Raw genomic sequence first — 17,576 nt, 5'->3', positions numbered from 1 at the left:
GCACGGGCTCCCAGAGCTATGCCTGGCTAACTCTATCACCTTCAAAGGTTTGCTCAAACTATTCAGTTGCCCACTTTAAGTATATCAATTTCCAACGTTACAAAATAAACTTCATGTACATTTTTATGGTTAGGTATTTGCGCGTATTTGGGGGCTCCATAGCTTTCATCCGTTACTCAAAGCGCTTCAGGACTCTAAAAAGGCTCAGAGCTGCTTAGATAAACAAGAAAGAATGCTGCAAGCAAAGGCAGCAGTTTCGCTGTAAAATCCTATTGCTGACAGCCAAGAGGGGCGTGTTCCCTCGCGACCAGCCTGTGGTGTCCTTGGGGCTCCGGAAGAGCGCGCGCAGCGCCTTTATGAGGGCGTGTGCGAGCGCTTTTTTGGGAGGACACCACAGGTGGACGCCTCAGCTGATCGTCCTCCCTCCCGGGGACCCTGCCTCGAGTCGCCTCCGTCGCCCCGCCGCCCCTAGTGTTTCGGACATGGCCGCGCGCCTTCTCCGAGGGTCCCTACGCGTCCTGGGCGGCCACTGTGCGCCGCGCCCGCTGCCCCCCGCGCGGTGAGTGCCAGCCGGGACTTCCGCGGCTGCAGGCCCGGAGGCTGTGGGGCGGGGCAGCGAGTCACTCCTGTCGCTGGCTTGAAGCGGGGCGGTGCGCGCGCGGCTGGGAGTGCTCCGCCACTCCGGCGCGGGGCTAGAGCTGGCCTCCTTTCCTGGATGCCGCGGACTGGGTGCAACCAGCTTCGGGGCAGAGGAAAAAGGGGTGTCAGCCGTGCCGCCCCGAGAACAGACTGCCGAGCCCACGTCGGGGAAAGCCGAAAGATTTCTCCAGAAGCTCATTACGGAGCCCCAATCCAGCACGTCTAGTTCAGCGGCCTGCAGTGGGACCCGGGAGCCTGCATTTTGGGAGGAGGTGGTCACCCCCTGGGCCCGGCTGCAGGAGCGCGGGCTGCGATCTGTGTCCCAGTTTGAGCTGTGAACCCGGCGTTCCCCACGGCTTAGACTCGCCGCGCGGTAGTGAACTTGGGACCCGGACTCAGTGCCCGGGCTGCGGCGCGGACCAGAAGTGTCCAGGACAAGCTGGGCTAGAAATGACCTGGCGAGGGTTCCATTAAACAAAGAAATTAGCTTTAGATTTATCAACAAATCTAACTACAGAGGATTAATGAAGAGTCTAAGTAGTTCAGTGACTACTAAGGTGGTGTTTATAATATGATCAAAAGTTTCAGATACTGTCTGATGCATAAAATCTATTCACTGGGTAAACAAATTGGAAGCATGGAGAATTCATTATTTAATAAGGGTGAAGGAATTGGCAAATTTGCGAATGACGGCATTGGTGTAAGGTACTCTAATTTTCTTTGAGAGCTATGAAACAAAATGCCTACTTTTCCTGGGGAGATTTGGGAAGACGTCATTGAGAAGGTGACTTTTCTTTAGGATACATACTTAACTCTTCCTTGGAACATTATAAGACAGTGATCCTCAAACTTTTTTTTTTTTTTTTTTTTGGAGACGGAGTCTCACTGTGTATGTAGTCCAGGCTAGAGTGCAGTGGCGCGATCTTGGCTCACTGCTGCAACCTCCGCCTCCCGTGTTCAAGCAATTCTCCTGCCTCAGCTTTCCTGAGTAGGTGGGACTACAGGCATGCTCCACCACACCCGGCTGATCTTTTTAGTAGAGACAGGGGTTTCACCATATTGACCAGGCTGGGCTCGAACTCCTGACCTCGTGATCTGCCCACCTCGGCCTCCCAAAGTGCTGCCTCAAACTTTTTGATAACACCCCTTATGCTCTTAAACTTACAGGACCTCAAATGTTTATGTAGGTTATATCTATCTGTCTGTCGTTATCAAAAGGTATCTACATAACTGAGAAATTTTACAAATATTTAGTTTATTTAAAAGTTACAATAAGAAGCTCATTACATGTTAACATAAATAACAGTTTTTATGAAAAATAACTTTTCCTAAGCAAACAGAAAAAAAGTGAAAAGAGTGACATTGTTTTACATTTTTACAACTCCCTTAATGTCTGGCATAATAAAAGATAACCAGATAACTACATCTGCTTCTGTATTATCCATTGGTGTAAGTTAGTTTGATTGAAGCATGGCAAGAAAATCTACCCTCAGATAGAGTTTCATGGGCGTCGGTGTGAAGAGACCACCAAACAGGCTTTGTGTGAGCAACATGGCTGTTTATTTCACCTGGGTGCATGCGGGCTGAATCCGAAAAGAGAGTCAGGGAAGGGAGATGGGGTGGGGACGTTTTATAGGATTTGGGTAGGTAAAGGAAAAAGGGGGGTTGTTCTCTGGTGGGCAGGAGTGGGGGGTCACAAGGTACTCAGTGGGGGAGCTTTTGAGCCAGAATGAGCCAGGAGAAGGAATTTCACAAGACAATGTCATCAGTTAAAGCAGGAACAGGCCATTTTCACTTCTTTTGTGGTGGAATGTCATCAGTTAAGGGAGGAACTGGTCATCTGGATGTGTACGTGCAGGTCACGGGGGATATGATGGCTTAGCTTGGGCTCAGAGGCCTGACGTAGAGAACACTGGAAAAAGGGAGACCTGAGAGACCCTCTGAATGGGCTGGGGGGCTACAGTTTTGTTGTAACAGCTTTTTGACCTTTAATGTGCAAAGGAATCACCTGGGAATCTTGTTAAAATACAGCTTCTGATTCAGTGGGTCTGGGATGGGCCCTGAGATTGTGTATTTATAACCAGCTTCCAGGTTATAAATGTGTGGAAGGTGCTGGTGGAGATTGTCTCCCTTTTAAAATGTAGGAGACTTAAAAAAAATAATAATAGCCTAGCCAATAAGATTAGTTGCAGTTTATTGCCTTAGAGAAAAAAATGCCAATTTTTCCATTACAGATTTCTTCATCTTTAGACTGAGAAATACGTGTTGCAATAAACTCCCTGCCAAGTGTTTTGATTTTCTTCCCTCTGCGTATTCTCTCTTGACCACCTTTGACTGACCTGAAAGTCTTTATTCTTTTGGCATTTCTTTTGCTGTCCTGTGTCTTTATGCATTTTACTTAAAAATATTGCAGAGATTTCCTTAACACAGTATAGGCTATTCAATTTTAATATCCAGTAAGACTCGATTTTAAATTCTGGCTCTATTATTTACTTATTATGTTGACAAATGATTCAGTGTCTTACAGCTCCAGTTTCCTAATCTCAGCATATTTTTTTTCTGAGGGAAACTCTCAAGTATGGAAAATCTATATGGACAAATACGTGCTTTATAGTTTTATCTCTACTAGCAAGAAAAAGGAGCCGATCATTTCCATTATAGGGATAAAGTAGATGTTAGTTTATTTGATGCAACAGGACAATGGTCAAGGTCCCCTGCATGTCCTGGTCCCCTGTTATCTCTTCTTCCTAGAATCTCTGGCCTCATCTACTCTTCTCAGCCCACTCTGGCTACACTTGCCTCCTTGCTCTTTCTAGAACACATCAGACACTGTTCAGACATACAGCCTTTGCTCTAGTTGTTCTTTTGTCCTAAAACTCTTTTATTCTAGAGGTATGCCTGGCTAACTCTATCACCTTCAAGGGTTTGCTCAAATCTCACCTTTCTGGTTTACCCTACCCTGACTGCAGTATTTTTTTTTTCTTTTTCTTTTCTTTTTTCTTTTTCTTTTTTTTTTTTTTTTTTTTGTTTGTTTTTAGTGACAGGGCTCACTGTGTTGCCCAGACTGGTTTCAAACTCCTCAGCTTAAGCAATCCTCATGCTTCGGCCTCCCAAAGTGCTGGGATTACAGGTGTGAGCCACCAAGCCCCGCCTACTACATTATTTCATACGGCAACCTCTCTGTCTCTGCCTCCCCGCAGGCACATACTCCTGATCCCTTCTCTACTTTTCTTTTTCCATAATACTTACCACTATCTAAGGTATTATATAATTTGCATATCTATAGTTTATTGTTTATTCAGTCTCCCTTTGTTAGAATGTAAGCTTAAAAGCCAAGATCTTTGTCCTCATCTTAGTCCTTTGTTCGTTATTGTATCCCAAGTTACTAGAACAGTGCCTGGCACAGAATTGGCACTCGTAAATATTTGCTAACTAAATGAATGAATAAGCCACAAAAAAAATGATAATTAGGGAAACCTTAGAAATAGGTTGTAATAGCAACTGGGCGCAATAGCTCATGCCTGTAGTCCCAGCCCTTTGGAGGCCAAGATGGGTGTATCACTTGAGGTCAACAGTTCAAAACCAACCTGGTCAACATGGTGAAACCCCGTCTCTACTAAAAATACAAAACTTAGCTGGGTATGTGTGGCAGGCGCCTGCAATCTCAGCTACTACAGAGGCTGAGGCAGAAGAATGGCTTGAACCGGGAAGGCGAAGGTTGCAGTGAGCCAAGACTGCACCACTGCATTCCAGCCTGGGCGACAGAGCCAGACTCCATCTCAAACAAACAAACGAAAAAAAAAATAGGAAGAAACATGTAATAGTAAAAAGTTATTTTTTTAAAAACCCTTTAAATCTACTTTGAATAGTTACATGAAATAGATCTTTTCTGGGTAAGGACTAGAAAAGAAAAGGCATGGTCCAACTAAGGAAGAAATACACTAAATTAGAATTTAATGCAAAATAGAAAAAGCATCCTTTGGCAAGATTTGAATATATGATAAGTTTTTTAGATGTGAACTTGAAAATGTACAAAATGATGCATAGATTTTCAAAATTTCTTTCAGGGGTACTTCAAGGGTAAAAAAGGCTGAAGACCACTGAACTGAAGGAACTACAAAAGAGTCTCATTTGAAGCTTGGTGTGGGAGGGATGGGAGTAGGTCTTAAATAATTCCATTTTATAGAATCTTTATCAGAGATTGATGGGTATTTTTATCTCCAGCCAGATTAGGTTTGTAATGTGGTGATTACATCAACATGGTTTGCATCTTATACACCTGCAATTTGAAATTGTGTGAATCTGGTTAAAATACTAATTTTGGAGGCTTTACATTATTTTAAACATTGTACATGATATGAAAATTTTTCAGTATTACTCTATTGTACTATTTGAATTTTACATAATGTAATCCATATGTCACCTGACAATACTGCATTTCACCTCAAGTCAGACCTGTGGTTAGTTCTAGGCATCATCTTCTTTAAGGATTTGGAGATAGAGACTGAGTTGAATAATGATAAGGTACTTCTTAATTCCAGCTACATGAGGTAGATTCCATCAAAAGTGGTGGCACTCAAATTTGAACCCAGGTTTGTCATAATTCAAACTCTTTCTACTTGCCTCTCAAGTTTCTCTGTGAAAGAAATCCATGTTGTTCAGTGGCACTAATTTGGATATGAAGAGTAACAATTCACTTACTTTTCCTATTGCATATATTTTTTTTAAGATGTTCTCATTCCGGAGGGGAAGAACGTCTAGAAACTCCTTCTGCTAAAAAATTAACAGATATAGGAATTCGAAGAATCTTTTCTCCAGAGCATGACATTTTCCGGAAAAGTGTAAGGAAGTTTTTCCAAGAAGAAGTGATTCCTCATCACTCAGAGTAAGTGGCACATTTTCCTCTAATGTAATGTATACTAGGGGTATGATAGGACCATTTCCTAGAATGCCATATATTACTATACAGAAAACATAGTATGTTCAGGGCTTTATTAACATTTTTGCTGCTCTTCACCATAACACTATAAGATCCCAGGATTCTTAGAGCTTTTTAAATGAATTTTATAATGTGCTATACACAAATAAGAAAATTTGAAAATTTCCAACTTAGTCTAAGAGTAGTATTTTTGAAAACCTTGGGTAAGTGGTAACAAAATACTAGTCAATTTCATAGTCTTTCTTTTTCTGCTTCATAAATTAATTAAACTGTAAAAACCCAAAAAGTCAGCACAATGCAAACCTTGGTAAGCAATTGGTTACCTCTGGATAGTTCTTGATTAATTAATTACTATTATTTTATTGACTGGAAACTTATCATTTCTATTACAATAAGATTTTGCTTCATTTCCAAAATTCACTCAATGCTAGTACAGATGCTCCTCAATTTAGTATGGGGTTACAAGTTGAAAATATCATAAGTCAAAAATGCATTGTTATTATGTTAACACTGTTCTTATGTTATTATAAAAACAAAAAAATTCTCAGCACCGTTATTATGTTAGAAGCAGAATTTAGAAGATTAGTAAAAATGAAGAGAGAAATGGTTCAGGAACATCATAGGTTTGTGAGGTTTTACACACCTAGCCTACTAAATGCCATAGTTTAGGCCAGCCTACATTAAACATGCTCGAAACAATTACATAAGCCTACAGTTAGGCAAAATCATCTAACACAATGTCTACTTTGTAGTAAAGTATTAAATAACTCATGTAATATATTAAATATTCTAATGAAAGTGAAAAACAAAATGCTTATATGGCTACTTGAAGTAAGCATGTTTTCGACTGAATGTGTATTGCTTTTGCACCATCATAAGTAAAATAATTGTAAGTTGAACTGCCATAAAGTACAGAGACATCTGTTCTTTACAACATTTAGAATGGTTTTAAAATAGCATTAAAAGTAACTTCCATTAGGTTTTTACTAATACCTTCTTGGTAAGAATGACCAAAATAAGCTAAACTCAGAAGCCAGAAGCCATGATTAGTCTTTGGTGAAAAGCAACTAGCTTCTGTTTTTTGAGGGTTTGTTTGTTTGTTTGTTTGTGTGTTTGTGTGTTTTTTAAGACATGGTCTCACTGTGTTGCTGAGGCTGGAGTGCAGGGGCATGATCATAGCTCACTGCAGCCTTGAACTTCTGGGCTCAAGTGATCCTCCTGCCTTAGCCTCCCAAAGTGCTGGGATTACAGATGTGAACCACCGCATCGGGCTTCAACCAGCTTATTAAAGACAAGAGACACATAGTACACTTTGCTCTGGTAGGCTCGCTTTTGTTTATTTCTTCACTGCTTTTAAATTTTGTTCCAGAAAAAATGTTAAGAAGGCTTTGAAATAAAATAATAGGAGCTGACAAATTTTAAGTCAATAATAAAAATATTTCCAAAGCTACTTTAAGCAAGAACTGTATTCAAAACACACATAATCCAAGTCTTAAAAATTTTTGTGGTGTCAGTATCTTCAAATACCCCATGTCTTACTAACTATAATCCACTTAAAAATACAAAAAGTCTCAGATATTTTTTCACTATCTCCAACTAGCCATCTGTTTCCTCATTCTGCCATTCTCATTTTTAAAGAAGAAAACCTGAGGTTGCCTACCTTACACAAATGTCTAATGTTTTCAGAAGTTAATTTGATATAGAGCTATGGTGCAAGGTGCTTCTGCTCTCCTGTTCTTCCTATTTAAACTGTAATGAGGTGCCCTACTTTGTCAGCTTTTGTATGCTTGTCCCATAAGTTCAGCACTTTAAGGAAATATGCCAAGGAGAATTGCCTTTTACAATACAGGTTAGGCAAATTCCCATGACAACATGCCATAACTAAGCTTGCATGTAAGAGTACCAGCAGAGCAAAACTACATCAATGAATATCAGTGAGTATAATTTTCAAGTCCAATAAATAGTCAAGATGGGGAAAGACAATGGCAAATATGAATAAGAGGAGAGGGCTGGGTGCAGTGGCTCATACCTGTAATCCTAGCGATTTGGGAGGCTAAGGTTTGAGGACTACTTGAGGCCAGGAGTTCATGACCAGCCTGGGCAACATAATAAGACACTGTCTCTACAAAAAAAAATTTTTTTTAATTAGCCTGGCTTTGTGGCAGGTGCCTGAAGTCTTAGCTGCTCAAGAGGCTGAGGTGGGAGGATTGCTTGAACCCAGGATTTTGAGGCTGCAGTGATCCATGATTGTGCCACTGCACACCAGCCTGGGTGACAGCCCTGTCTCAAAAAAAAAAAAAAAAAAAGCAGAAAAAAGGAGGAAGAGAAGTGATAAAAGAGTCAGAGGCAAATAGAAGCATATGGCTAATGTAAATAATTACCTTAAATTGGCCGGGCGCGGTGGCTCACGCTTGTAATCCCAGCACTTTGGGAGGCCGAGGCGGGCGGATCACGAGGTCAGGAGATCGAGACCACGGTGAAACCCCGTCTCTACTAAAAATACAAAAAAAAATTAGCCGGGCGCGGTGGCGGGCGCCTGTAGTCCCAGCTACTCGGAGAGGCTGAGGCAGGAGAATGGCGTGAACCCGGGAGGCGGAGCTTGCAGTGAGCCGAGATCGCGCCACTGCACTCTAGCCTGGGCGACAGAGCGAGACTCCGTCTCAAAAAAAAAAAAAAAAAAAAAAAAAAAAATAATTACCTTAAATTAAGAATGCATTTCTGCACAAAATCATTCATAAGTTCAAAGTTGTGGCCATTTAAATAATATTTTAAAATTCTCTGAATTTAAAATATTTGTTATTTGCAGATGGGAGAAAGCTGGAGAAGTAAGTAGGGAGGTTTGGGAAAAAGCTGGAAAACAAGGACTGCTTGGTGTCAATATTGCAGAGCATCTTGGTGGAATTGGAGGGGATTTGTACTCCGCAGCTATTGTCTGGGAGGAGCAGTAAGTATGGACACCTTTAAGGTTGAGTCTTGTTTTGTAAACACACCACTCACCTTTCTGAAATGACCAAACAAACAAACAAACAAATAAACGTTTTCTAATCTTGGAAGATTGAAAATTCAGTGTAAAATGTATAAGATTACACCCCTCATGCACTCTTGCACATTTTTTGAATGTGGGATAGTAGGAAAATCCTTTTAAGTTGCCGAAATAGGTACTATTGAAAATTAAAGAGATAGTTTTTTTTTTTCCTGTCAATGCTTATGGTTACTTTTCCGCCTTAGAAAAGATATTTGAAAGAGAACAGCAGAGTAGAAATATATTTCCATCAAATATACTAGAATTTTAATATACAAGAACAAATAAAGATTGCAGTTGAAAAATGGGCAAAGATTTGAAGCAATAATTTATCAAAAAAGAAATGCAAATAGGTTTTTTTGAATGAGAAAAGTTCATCCTTAGTAACAAATGCAAATTAAACTGATCTGGAAGTATCATTTTGAGTATCTATAATATTAGTGAAAACGAAAAATCCTAATACCCAGTGCTGACAAGATTGCAGTGAAAGTGACATACACTATTGGTGGCATTATAAATTAGAACAATAAATTTTGGGGGGAATAAAAAGGTGAAAACATATTTTAAAAAATATATTCCTGCTCTTTGACATAGAATGCCACTTTGGGGAATTTATCCTAAGTAAATAATTTAATAGGAAGAATAGATGCTGTGTTCAGAAATCATTGTCATGTTAGGTCACAGTTCTCCAAATGTTGAAGCAATCTAAACATCCATCAGTGGGAGAATGGATAAGTAAATTATAGTACATAAACAACTTGGAATATTTTGCAGCTATTTAAGATTAAAATATATGTAAAAAAATAGGATTTTGTTGTGTCACATAATTTATTTTTAAATTTTAAATTTTTATTTGTGTGTGTGTATGTGTGTCATAATTTTACAAGAAAATAGCAAAGTAAAAAATTCACTCCATGACTCTATGTTTTGTTTTTTGGTCCTTTTTTTCTTTTTTTCTATTTTTTGCTTTTTTATTTTTTATTTTTGTGCTTTTGTTTCTTTGTTTTACCAAGACTCCATCTTATTAGAATATATCCTCATGGCAAAGATAATTAGAGGAATACAGTTATTCCACTGTGTTAGAGGAATACAACTGCAGGTGATTCATATTTTAAAATATTTTCTCTCTCAATTAAGTAAGTGTTCATTGAACTCTGGTAGACCACTGTTATTGTGTTGGAACCAGAAATTTTAAAATTAGTAAAAACAAAAAGAGAAAACACTCAGGAATGTGATAGGTTTGTGATGAGATAGGCCACTACCAAACAATTTGATAGGACCTTTAATACATTGTTGTTATAATAGTCGTTTTTTAATTGCTATTTTGTGCTCTAATTTTTCTTCTTTTTTCATTCTAAGAGCTTATTCAAATTGTTCAGGCCCAGGTTTTAGTATTCATTCAGGTATTGTCATGTCTTATATTACAAACCATGGCTCAGAAGAACAGATTAAGCACTTTATTCCCCAGATGACTGCAGGCAAATGTATTGGTGCACTGGCAATGACAGAGCCTGGAGCTGGAAGGTAAGTTAATATTTAGTTGACTTTGGATTCTTGGAAGCAGTGCCTTAACATTTTCTTAGTACTTGGTGAATACACAGACTGAGCTATATGCTAGGAGGAAGGCAAAGATGAACACAGGATAATTCATGACCTCAAGTCGGAAAATAACAATAAAGCGGATTATAATGTATGCTATGTTTGAGATACTAACATAGTTTTGTGCAAAGAAAATGGTAGTGTGTAAGTTGAATTTTCACCATAATGAATTTTAGGTGTAGGATGAGATTCACATGTAAATGCCAAGCAGTTCGTTATAAAGGTATATTTGGAATTCTGGAGACAAGGATGGAGTAGCAATAGGTTTTAAAAGTCTTTCATTTATAAGAGTTGATACAGTAGGAATGAATAAGATCACATATTCAGTTATTTGCTGGTTATTTCATAAGTGTCTTCAGTGTGCCAGGTATACAGTAGTGAACAAAACAGATGTGGCCCCTGTGCTTACTGAGGAGAAGGGCAAGAAATAAGCAAGTATCTATTTTTGTAATTATAAATTATGATAAGTACTGTGAAGGAAACGAAGTACTGTGAAGGAAACGAAGTACTGTGCTACAGACTAATGGTATGTTTGTGTTTGGTGGGATAAGGAAAAACAAATTTAGATGTGAATGCTAACAAAAGCCTATAAAAAGTGGTTGTATTTAAACTGAGATTTGACAAATGAGAAGGAACCAGTTTTTTAAGAATGGGAGAAAGAGCTTCCACAGAGTGGGACCTGATCCTCAAGAGGAAAAATGAAACACAAAAAACGGACCAGGGAGAAAAATCTGGGCATTATGTTTCATTTGGAACTGTACAAAAGAAGATGGAGCAAGAGAGACAGAAGGATTGAGAGTTTTAAAGAAATCTAGACATGAGTAGGAAGAGAAGTCAGTTGGAAAGGCTGTAGGAAAGGATAAAGAAGTTAGTAATGTCAAGGCCACCGTGATGTTGAGAATGGAGAAGAGGTTCTGGCAGGCCTGATGATCCTTTGTGATTTCAGTGGGGTGGAGGGGCAGAAGTACTTTTTATGGGAGTGAGATGGTTATTGAGAAAACAGAGACAGAGAACACAAAGTAATCTTTCTCAGAGCTGAGTAGTAAAAGGAAATGTAGAGAGGGGGCAGTGGTTTGAGGCTAACTGGTAAGGGAAATTATTTATGTTAAAGACAGCAGCAACTTGTGGGTCAACAGAAAGCAAATAGTGCAAAGGAAGAACTTAAAGATGCCAAAGAAGTGGTAAGTGAAAAATCCAGGAATTGTTTTTGCGGAGGTCAGGCCCTCCTTTTTTATTGTAAGATTTTCTTTTCTGACAGTGTTATTTATTTTTAAATCTCTTAATATTCTATAGCATGACTTGCAATATCTTTACATTGTATTTATCTTTTTAAGATATAAATCCCTAATTATAGGTCAATACTACAATTTTGTCAAAGATTAAAGGTTTCTGTTCACTTCTGTTGCCTACAAGTGTGATCTAAACAAGTAGAAATTTAACCTTCTTCCTTAAAATTTGCTTTTAATTTCATTAACTACCCGGCTGACTGCCAATATTCAGATTGAGTTGTATTAGCTCTGTGGTTAGCATGTTCCACTTCCAGCTCATTGCATGTTAGCTCTCAAAAAGAGGCTATAGAATAAATGAAATCTTGATTTATCTCTAATTTAGACATGCAAACAAAGGTTCATGTGATTTTTGTTTAAAGTCTCTGGCCTTATCTTCCGTGGTTAAGTGTATATAATTAAGAAGGAAACCTGAGAATGAAGATGGAGAAAATAAGCAGATTTCTTTCTTTCTTTCTTTCTTTTTTTTTTTTTGGAAGGTCATTGAAAGTCATGAGAGGATAGTAAATAAGTCAGGTATTTAGAGAGATGAGCAAAGAGCCCATGTGGGTAAGAGAATATAAGAACAGAGACAAGCCACAGATGAAGAAGAGTAATAGAGTGTTGAGGAATTATGGAATTACGGCATGAAATTGGCATGAAATAGGGAAAAACATGTGGGAAGAAAAGAAGATAGAAGATGGAATATGGTTCATTTTGCCTGCCCTCAGAGATGGATTGAGCACTGTCTGTATTTTTGGTTTGATTTGGCCTCCACAGAAAAAAATGTTGCAATTGCTGAAAAACATCCAGAATTTCACTGGCCCTTTCCCCTTCCATGGAGGAAATCTTCACTATATATATAATTATGTATCTTTGTATGTTGTATTACTTTAGCATTTTATAAATGCTTTCATGTTTACTTTATTTTATTATTTTTTAAAGAAATAGAGATGGGGTCTTACTATATTTCCCAGGCTGGTCTCAAACTCCTGGACTCAAGCATTCCTCCTGCCTCAGCCTCTCAAAGTGCTAAGATTATGGGTGTGAGCCACTGCACCTGATCTCATGTTGATTTTATTATATGGCTATTATAATAAGATATATGGAATACAGAGATATGATTTCTATATAAGAAGGAAACAGAAAATAATAAATGAAGTATTTTAACCAAGTTCATAGAGCAAATTGTTGACAGCATTGGAGCCAGAGTGTTCTGACACCAGCTGTGTGATCTTGGGTAAAAATCTCTGAGCTTCAATGTCTCTTATCAATGAAATTGAGAAAATGATACTTAAGAAGATTATTGTGAGGGTCTAACTTGTTGGCTTTACTAAGTAGTATACTTTTTCATTTTTAATATTTCATATATAACATTCAAAAATTTAGGAAAAATTTACAAACTGAGCTATATCATTACCTTTATTTCCTTTGATATGTCCCTGTATAGAAGAATTTTTTTTTTTTTAAACAGAGTCTCACTCTTGTCACCCAGGCTGGAGTGCAATGGCGTGATCTCGGCTCACTGCAACCTCCACCTCCTAGGCTCAAGCTATTCTCCTGCCTCAGCCTCCCAAGTAACTGGGATTACAGGCGCCCACCACCACACCCAGCTAATTTTTGTATTTGTAGTAGAGACAGGGATTCACCAGGTTGGCCAGGCTGGTCTTGAACTCCTGACCTCAGGTGATCTACCTGCCTTGGCCTCCCAAAGTGCTGGGATTACAGGCATGAGCCACCGCACCCAGCCATAGAAGAATTGTTTTAATAAACTATGTACAGACGTTAGTTACTGATACTTTATGCATACTTATGATGAAAAATATAATGTTAGAATCATATAATAGCATTCAGGCCGGGCACAGTCTCTTGTTTATAGTGGAGGTTGGTCATATAGGCACCCTCTGCCTGGCAGGTACCAAAAGTTCGGATCCCTAAAAGGAAAGCAGGTATTCAGCATAAGCCAAATTGTTTGCACAAACAGTTCAGACAGTAAGCCGCTCTCATGAGTACTGGGAATGGTGGGAACTCTCCTGAAATCCAGATTCTCAGATGCTAGCCATGGACAATGTTGTAACAGGCCTTTCTAAGGATAGCAGTCTCAGGCCTGCTATATTAATTCTTTTCTGTATACTTGGCATTTTAATAATATAATTTAACAAATGTTTATTGAGTGCCTGTTATGTACAAAGCAGCATGCTAGGCACCGAGCATATAAATATGATCTTGATACACCACGTGTTCTCAAAAAACTTGAGTCAGATAAGTATGGTAGGTGGGAAAGACAATTCCTTTTTATTATAATTGAAATTCAAAGTAAATGGCTCTAAGAGAGTATATTTGTTGCCTTATGGCATCTGTGACAAATTATCAGAGACTTGGTGGCTTAAGACAACAGAAATTTATTCTTGGTGGCTTAAGACAACAGAAATTTATTCTCTTACAGTTCTGAAGGCTAAAAGTCCAGAATCAGTATTGTTGGGCCCAAATCAAGGTATCAGGAGGGCCACACTTCCTCCAGAGGTTATAGGGGAGGATTCACTCCTTTCCTCTTCTATTTCTTGGTGGCTGTTGGCGTTCCTTGCCTTGTTGCCTCATCACTGCAGTCTTTGCCTTTGTGGTCACATTGCTTTCTCTCCTGTCTATGAAATCTCTCTTTACCTCTCTTTTATAACGACATTCGCATTTAGGGCTCATCCAGATAATTCATGATAATCTCTCTATCACAACATCCTTAAATTAATCACATCTGCAAGACTCTTTTTCCATGTAAAGTAGAACAGCCTCTAGGGTATACGACCTGATATCTTTAGGGTCATTATTTAGCCTAATACAGAGAGTGATTTAAAAAAAAAAAAATGCAGTCAGATGCGGTGGCTCATGCCTGTAATCCCAACACTTTCGGAGGCCAAGGTGTGCAGATCATGTGAGGTCAGGAGTTCAAGACCAGCCTGGCCAAAATGGTGAAACCACGTCTCTACTAATAATACAAAAAAATTAGCCAGGCATGGTGGCATACGCCTGTAATTCCAGATACTGGGGAGGCTGAGGCAGGAGAATCACTTGAACTGGGGAGGCAGAGGTTGCAATGAACCGAGATTGTGCCATTGCACTCCAGCCTGGGCAACAAGAGCAAAACTCAGTCTCAAAAAAAAAAAAATTTTGGATCTTTCGTGCTTTCTCTTGTGGGCATTTAGTGCTATAAATTTCCCTCTACACACTGCTTTGAATGTGTCCCAGAGATTCTGGTATGTTGTGTCTTTGTTCTCGTTGGTTTCAAAGAACATCTTTATTTCTGCCTTCATTTTGTTACGTACCCAGTAGTCATTCAGGAGCAGGTTGTTCAGTTTCCATGTAGTTGAGCGGTTTTGAGTGAGTTTCTTAATCCTGAGTTCTAGTTTGATTGCACTGTGGTCTGAGAGACAGTTTGTTATAATTTCTATTCTTTTACATTTGCTGAGGAGAGCTTTACTTCCAACTATGTGGTCAATTTTGGAATAGGTGTGGTGTGGTGCTGAAAAAAATGTATATTCTGTTGATTTGGGGTGGAGAGTTCTGCAGATGTCTATTAGGTCCACTTTGTGCAGAGCTGAGTTCAATTCCTGGGTATCCTTGTTAACTTTCTGTCTCGTTGATCTGTCTAATGTTGACAGTGGGGTGTTAAAGTCTTCCATTATTATCATGTGGGAGTCTAAGTCTCTTTGTAGGTCACTCAGGACTTGCTTTATGAATCTGGGTGCTCCTGTATTGGGTGCATATATAATTAGGACAGTTAGCTCTTCCTGTTGAATTAATCCCTTTACCATTATGTAATGGCCTTCTTTGTCTCTTTTGATCTTTGTTGGTTTAAAGTCTGTTTTATCAGAGACTAGGATTGCAACCCCTGCCTTTTTTTGTATTCCATTTGCTTGGTAGATCTTCCTCTATCCCTTTATCTTGAGCCTATGTGTGTCTCTGCACGTGAGATGGGTTTCCTGAACACAGCACACTGATGGGTCTTGACTCTTAATCCAATTTGCCAGTCTGTGTCTTTTAATTGGAGCATTTAGCCCATTTGCATTTAAAGTTAATATTGTTATGTGTGAATTTGATCCTGTTATTATGATGTTAGCTGGTTATTTTGCTCGTTAGTTGATGCAGTTTCTTCCTAGCCTCGATGGTCTTTACAATTTGGCATGTTTTTGCAGTGGCTGGTACTGGTTGTTCCTTTCCATGTTTAGTGCTTCCTTCAGGAGCTCTTTTAGGACAGGCCTAGTGGTGACAAACCCACAGCCAATATCATACTGAATGAGCAAAAACTGGAAGCATTCCCTTTGAAAACTGGCACAAGACAGGGATGCCCTCTCTCACCACTCCTATTCAACATAGTGCTGGAAGTTCTGGCCAGGGCAATCAGGCAGGAGAAAGAAATAAAGGGTATTCAATTAGGAAAAGAGGAAGTCAAATTGTCCCTGTTTGCAGATGACATGATTGTGTATCTAGAAAACCCCATTGTCTCAGCCCAAAATCTCCTTAAGCTGATAAGCAACTTCAGCAGTCTCAGGATACAAAATCAATGTACAAAAATCACAAGCATTCTTATACACCAATAACAGACAAACAGAGAGCCAAATCATGAGTGAACTCCCATTCACAATTCCTTCAAAGAGAATAAAATACCTAGGAATCCAACTTACAAGGAACGTGAAGGACCTCTTCAAGGAGAACTACAAACCACTGCTCAATGAAATAAAAGAGGATACAAACAAATGGAAGAACATTCCATGCTCATGGGTAGGAAGAATCAATATCGTGAAAATGGCCATACTGCCCAAGGTAATTTATAGATTCAATGCCATCCCCATCAAGCTACCAATGACTTTCTTCACAGAATTGGAAAAAACTACTTTAAAGTTCATATGGAACCAAAAAAGAGCCAGCATTGCCAAGTCAATCCTAAGCCAAAAGAACAAAGCTGGAGGCATCATGCTACCTGACTTCAAACTATACTACAAGGCTACAGTAACCAACACAGCCTGGTACTGGTACCAAAATAGAGATATAGATCAATGGAACAGAACAGAGCCCTCAGAAATAATGCCGCATATCTACAACTATCTGATCTTTGACAAACCTGACAAAAACAAGAAATGGGGAAAGGATTCCCTATTTAATAAATGGTGCTGGGAAAACTGGCTAGCCATATGTAGAAAGCTGAAACTGAATCCCTTCCTTACACCTTATACAAAAATTAATTCAAGATGGATTAAAGACTTACATGTTAGACCTAAAACCATAAAAACCCTAGAAGAAAACCTAGGCAATACCATTCAGGACATAGGCATGGGCAAAGACTTCATGTCTAAAACACCAAAAGCAATGGCAACAAAAGCCAAAATTGACAAATGGGATCTAATTAAACTAAAGAGCTTCTGCACAGCAAAAGAAACTACCATCAGAGTGAACAGGCAACCTACAAAATGGGAGAAAATTTTCACAACCTACTCATCTGACAAAGGGCTAATATCCAGAATCTACAATGAACTGAAACAAATTTACAAGAAAAAAACAAACAACCCCATCAAAAAGTGGGTGAAGGACACAAACAGACACTTCTCAAAAGAAGATATTTATGCAGCCTAAAAACACATGAAAAAATGGTCATCATCACTGGCCATCAGAGAAATGCAAATCAAAACCACAATGAGATACCATCTCACACCAGTTAGAATGGCGATCATTAAAAAGTCAGGAAACAACAGGTGCTGGGGAGGATGTGGAGAAATTGGAACACTTTGACACTGTTGGTGGGACTGTAAACTAGTTCAACCATTGTGGAAGTCAGTGTGGCGATTCCTCAGGGATCTAGAACTAGAAATACCATTTGACCCAGCCATCCCATTACTGGGTATATACCCAAAGGACTATAAATCACACTGCTATAAAGACACATGCACACGTATGTTTATTGCGGCACTATTCACAATAGCAAAGACTTGGAACCAACCCATATGTCCAACAACAATAGACTGGATTAAGAAAATGTGGCACATATACACCATGGAATACTATGCAGCCATAAAAATGATGAGTTCATGTCCTTTGTAGGGGTGAAACTGGAAATCATCATTCT

At 39.1% G+C, this 17,576-nt stretch overlaps 1 protein-coding gene across 1 annotated transcript in view; it reads left to right on the top strand.

Annotated features, from left to right (window-relative positions):
* The first annotated feature begins 293 nt into the window (after positions 1-293).
* Positions 294-17,576, top strand: part of ACADL (acyl-CoA dehydrogenase long chain) — a 56,664-nt gene continuing 39,381 nt past the window's right edge. The window contains exons 1-4 of the mRNA XM_055290473.2: positions 294-559; positions 5,369-5,524; positions 8,385-8,522; positions 9,960-10,124. Of these exons, the coding sequence (XP_055146448.1) occupies positions 357-559; positions 5,369-5,524; positions 8,385-8,522; positions 9,960-10,124 (662 nt within the window). The 5' untranslated portion in view covers positions 294-356. The remainder of the gene's footprint in view (positions 560-5,368; positions 5,525-8,384; positions 8,523-9,959; positions 10,125-17,576) is intronic.

This window comes from Symphalangus syndactylus, chromosome 8, assembly GCF_028878055.3.
Source record: "Symphalangus syndactylus isolate Jambi chromosome 8, NHGRI_mSymSyn1-v2.1_pri, whole genome shotgun sequence".
NCBI classification, from domain to species: domain Eukaryota; kingdom Metazoa; phylum Chordata; class Mammalia; order Primates; family Hylobatidae; genus Symphalangus; species Symphalangus syndactylus.
Note: the sequence above shows the minus strand (reverse complement) of the source record. Positions and strands in the feature narration are given on the sequence as shown.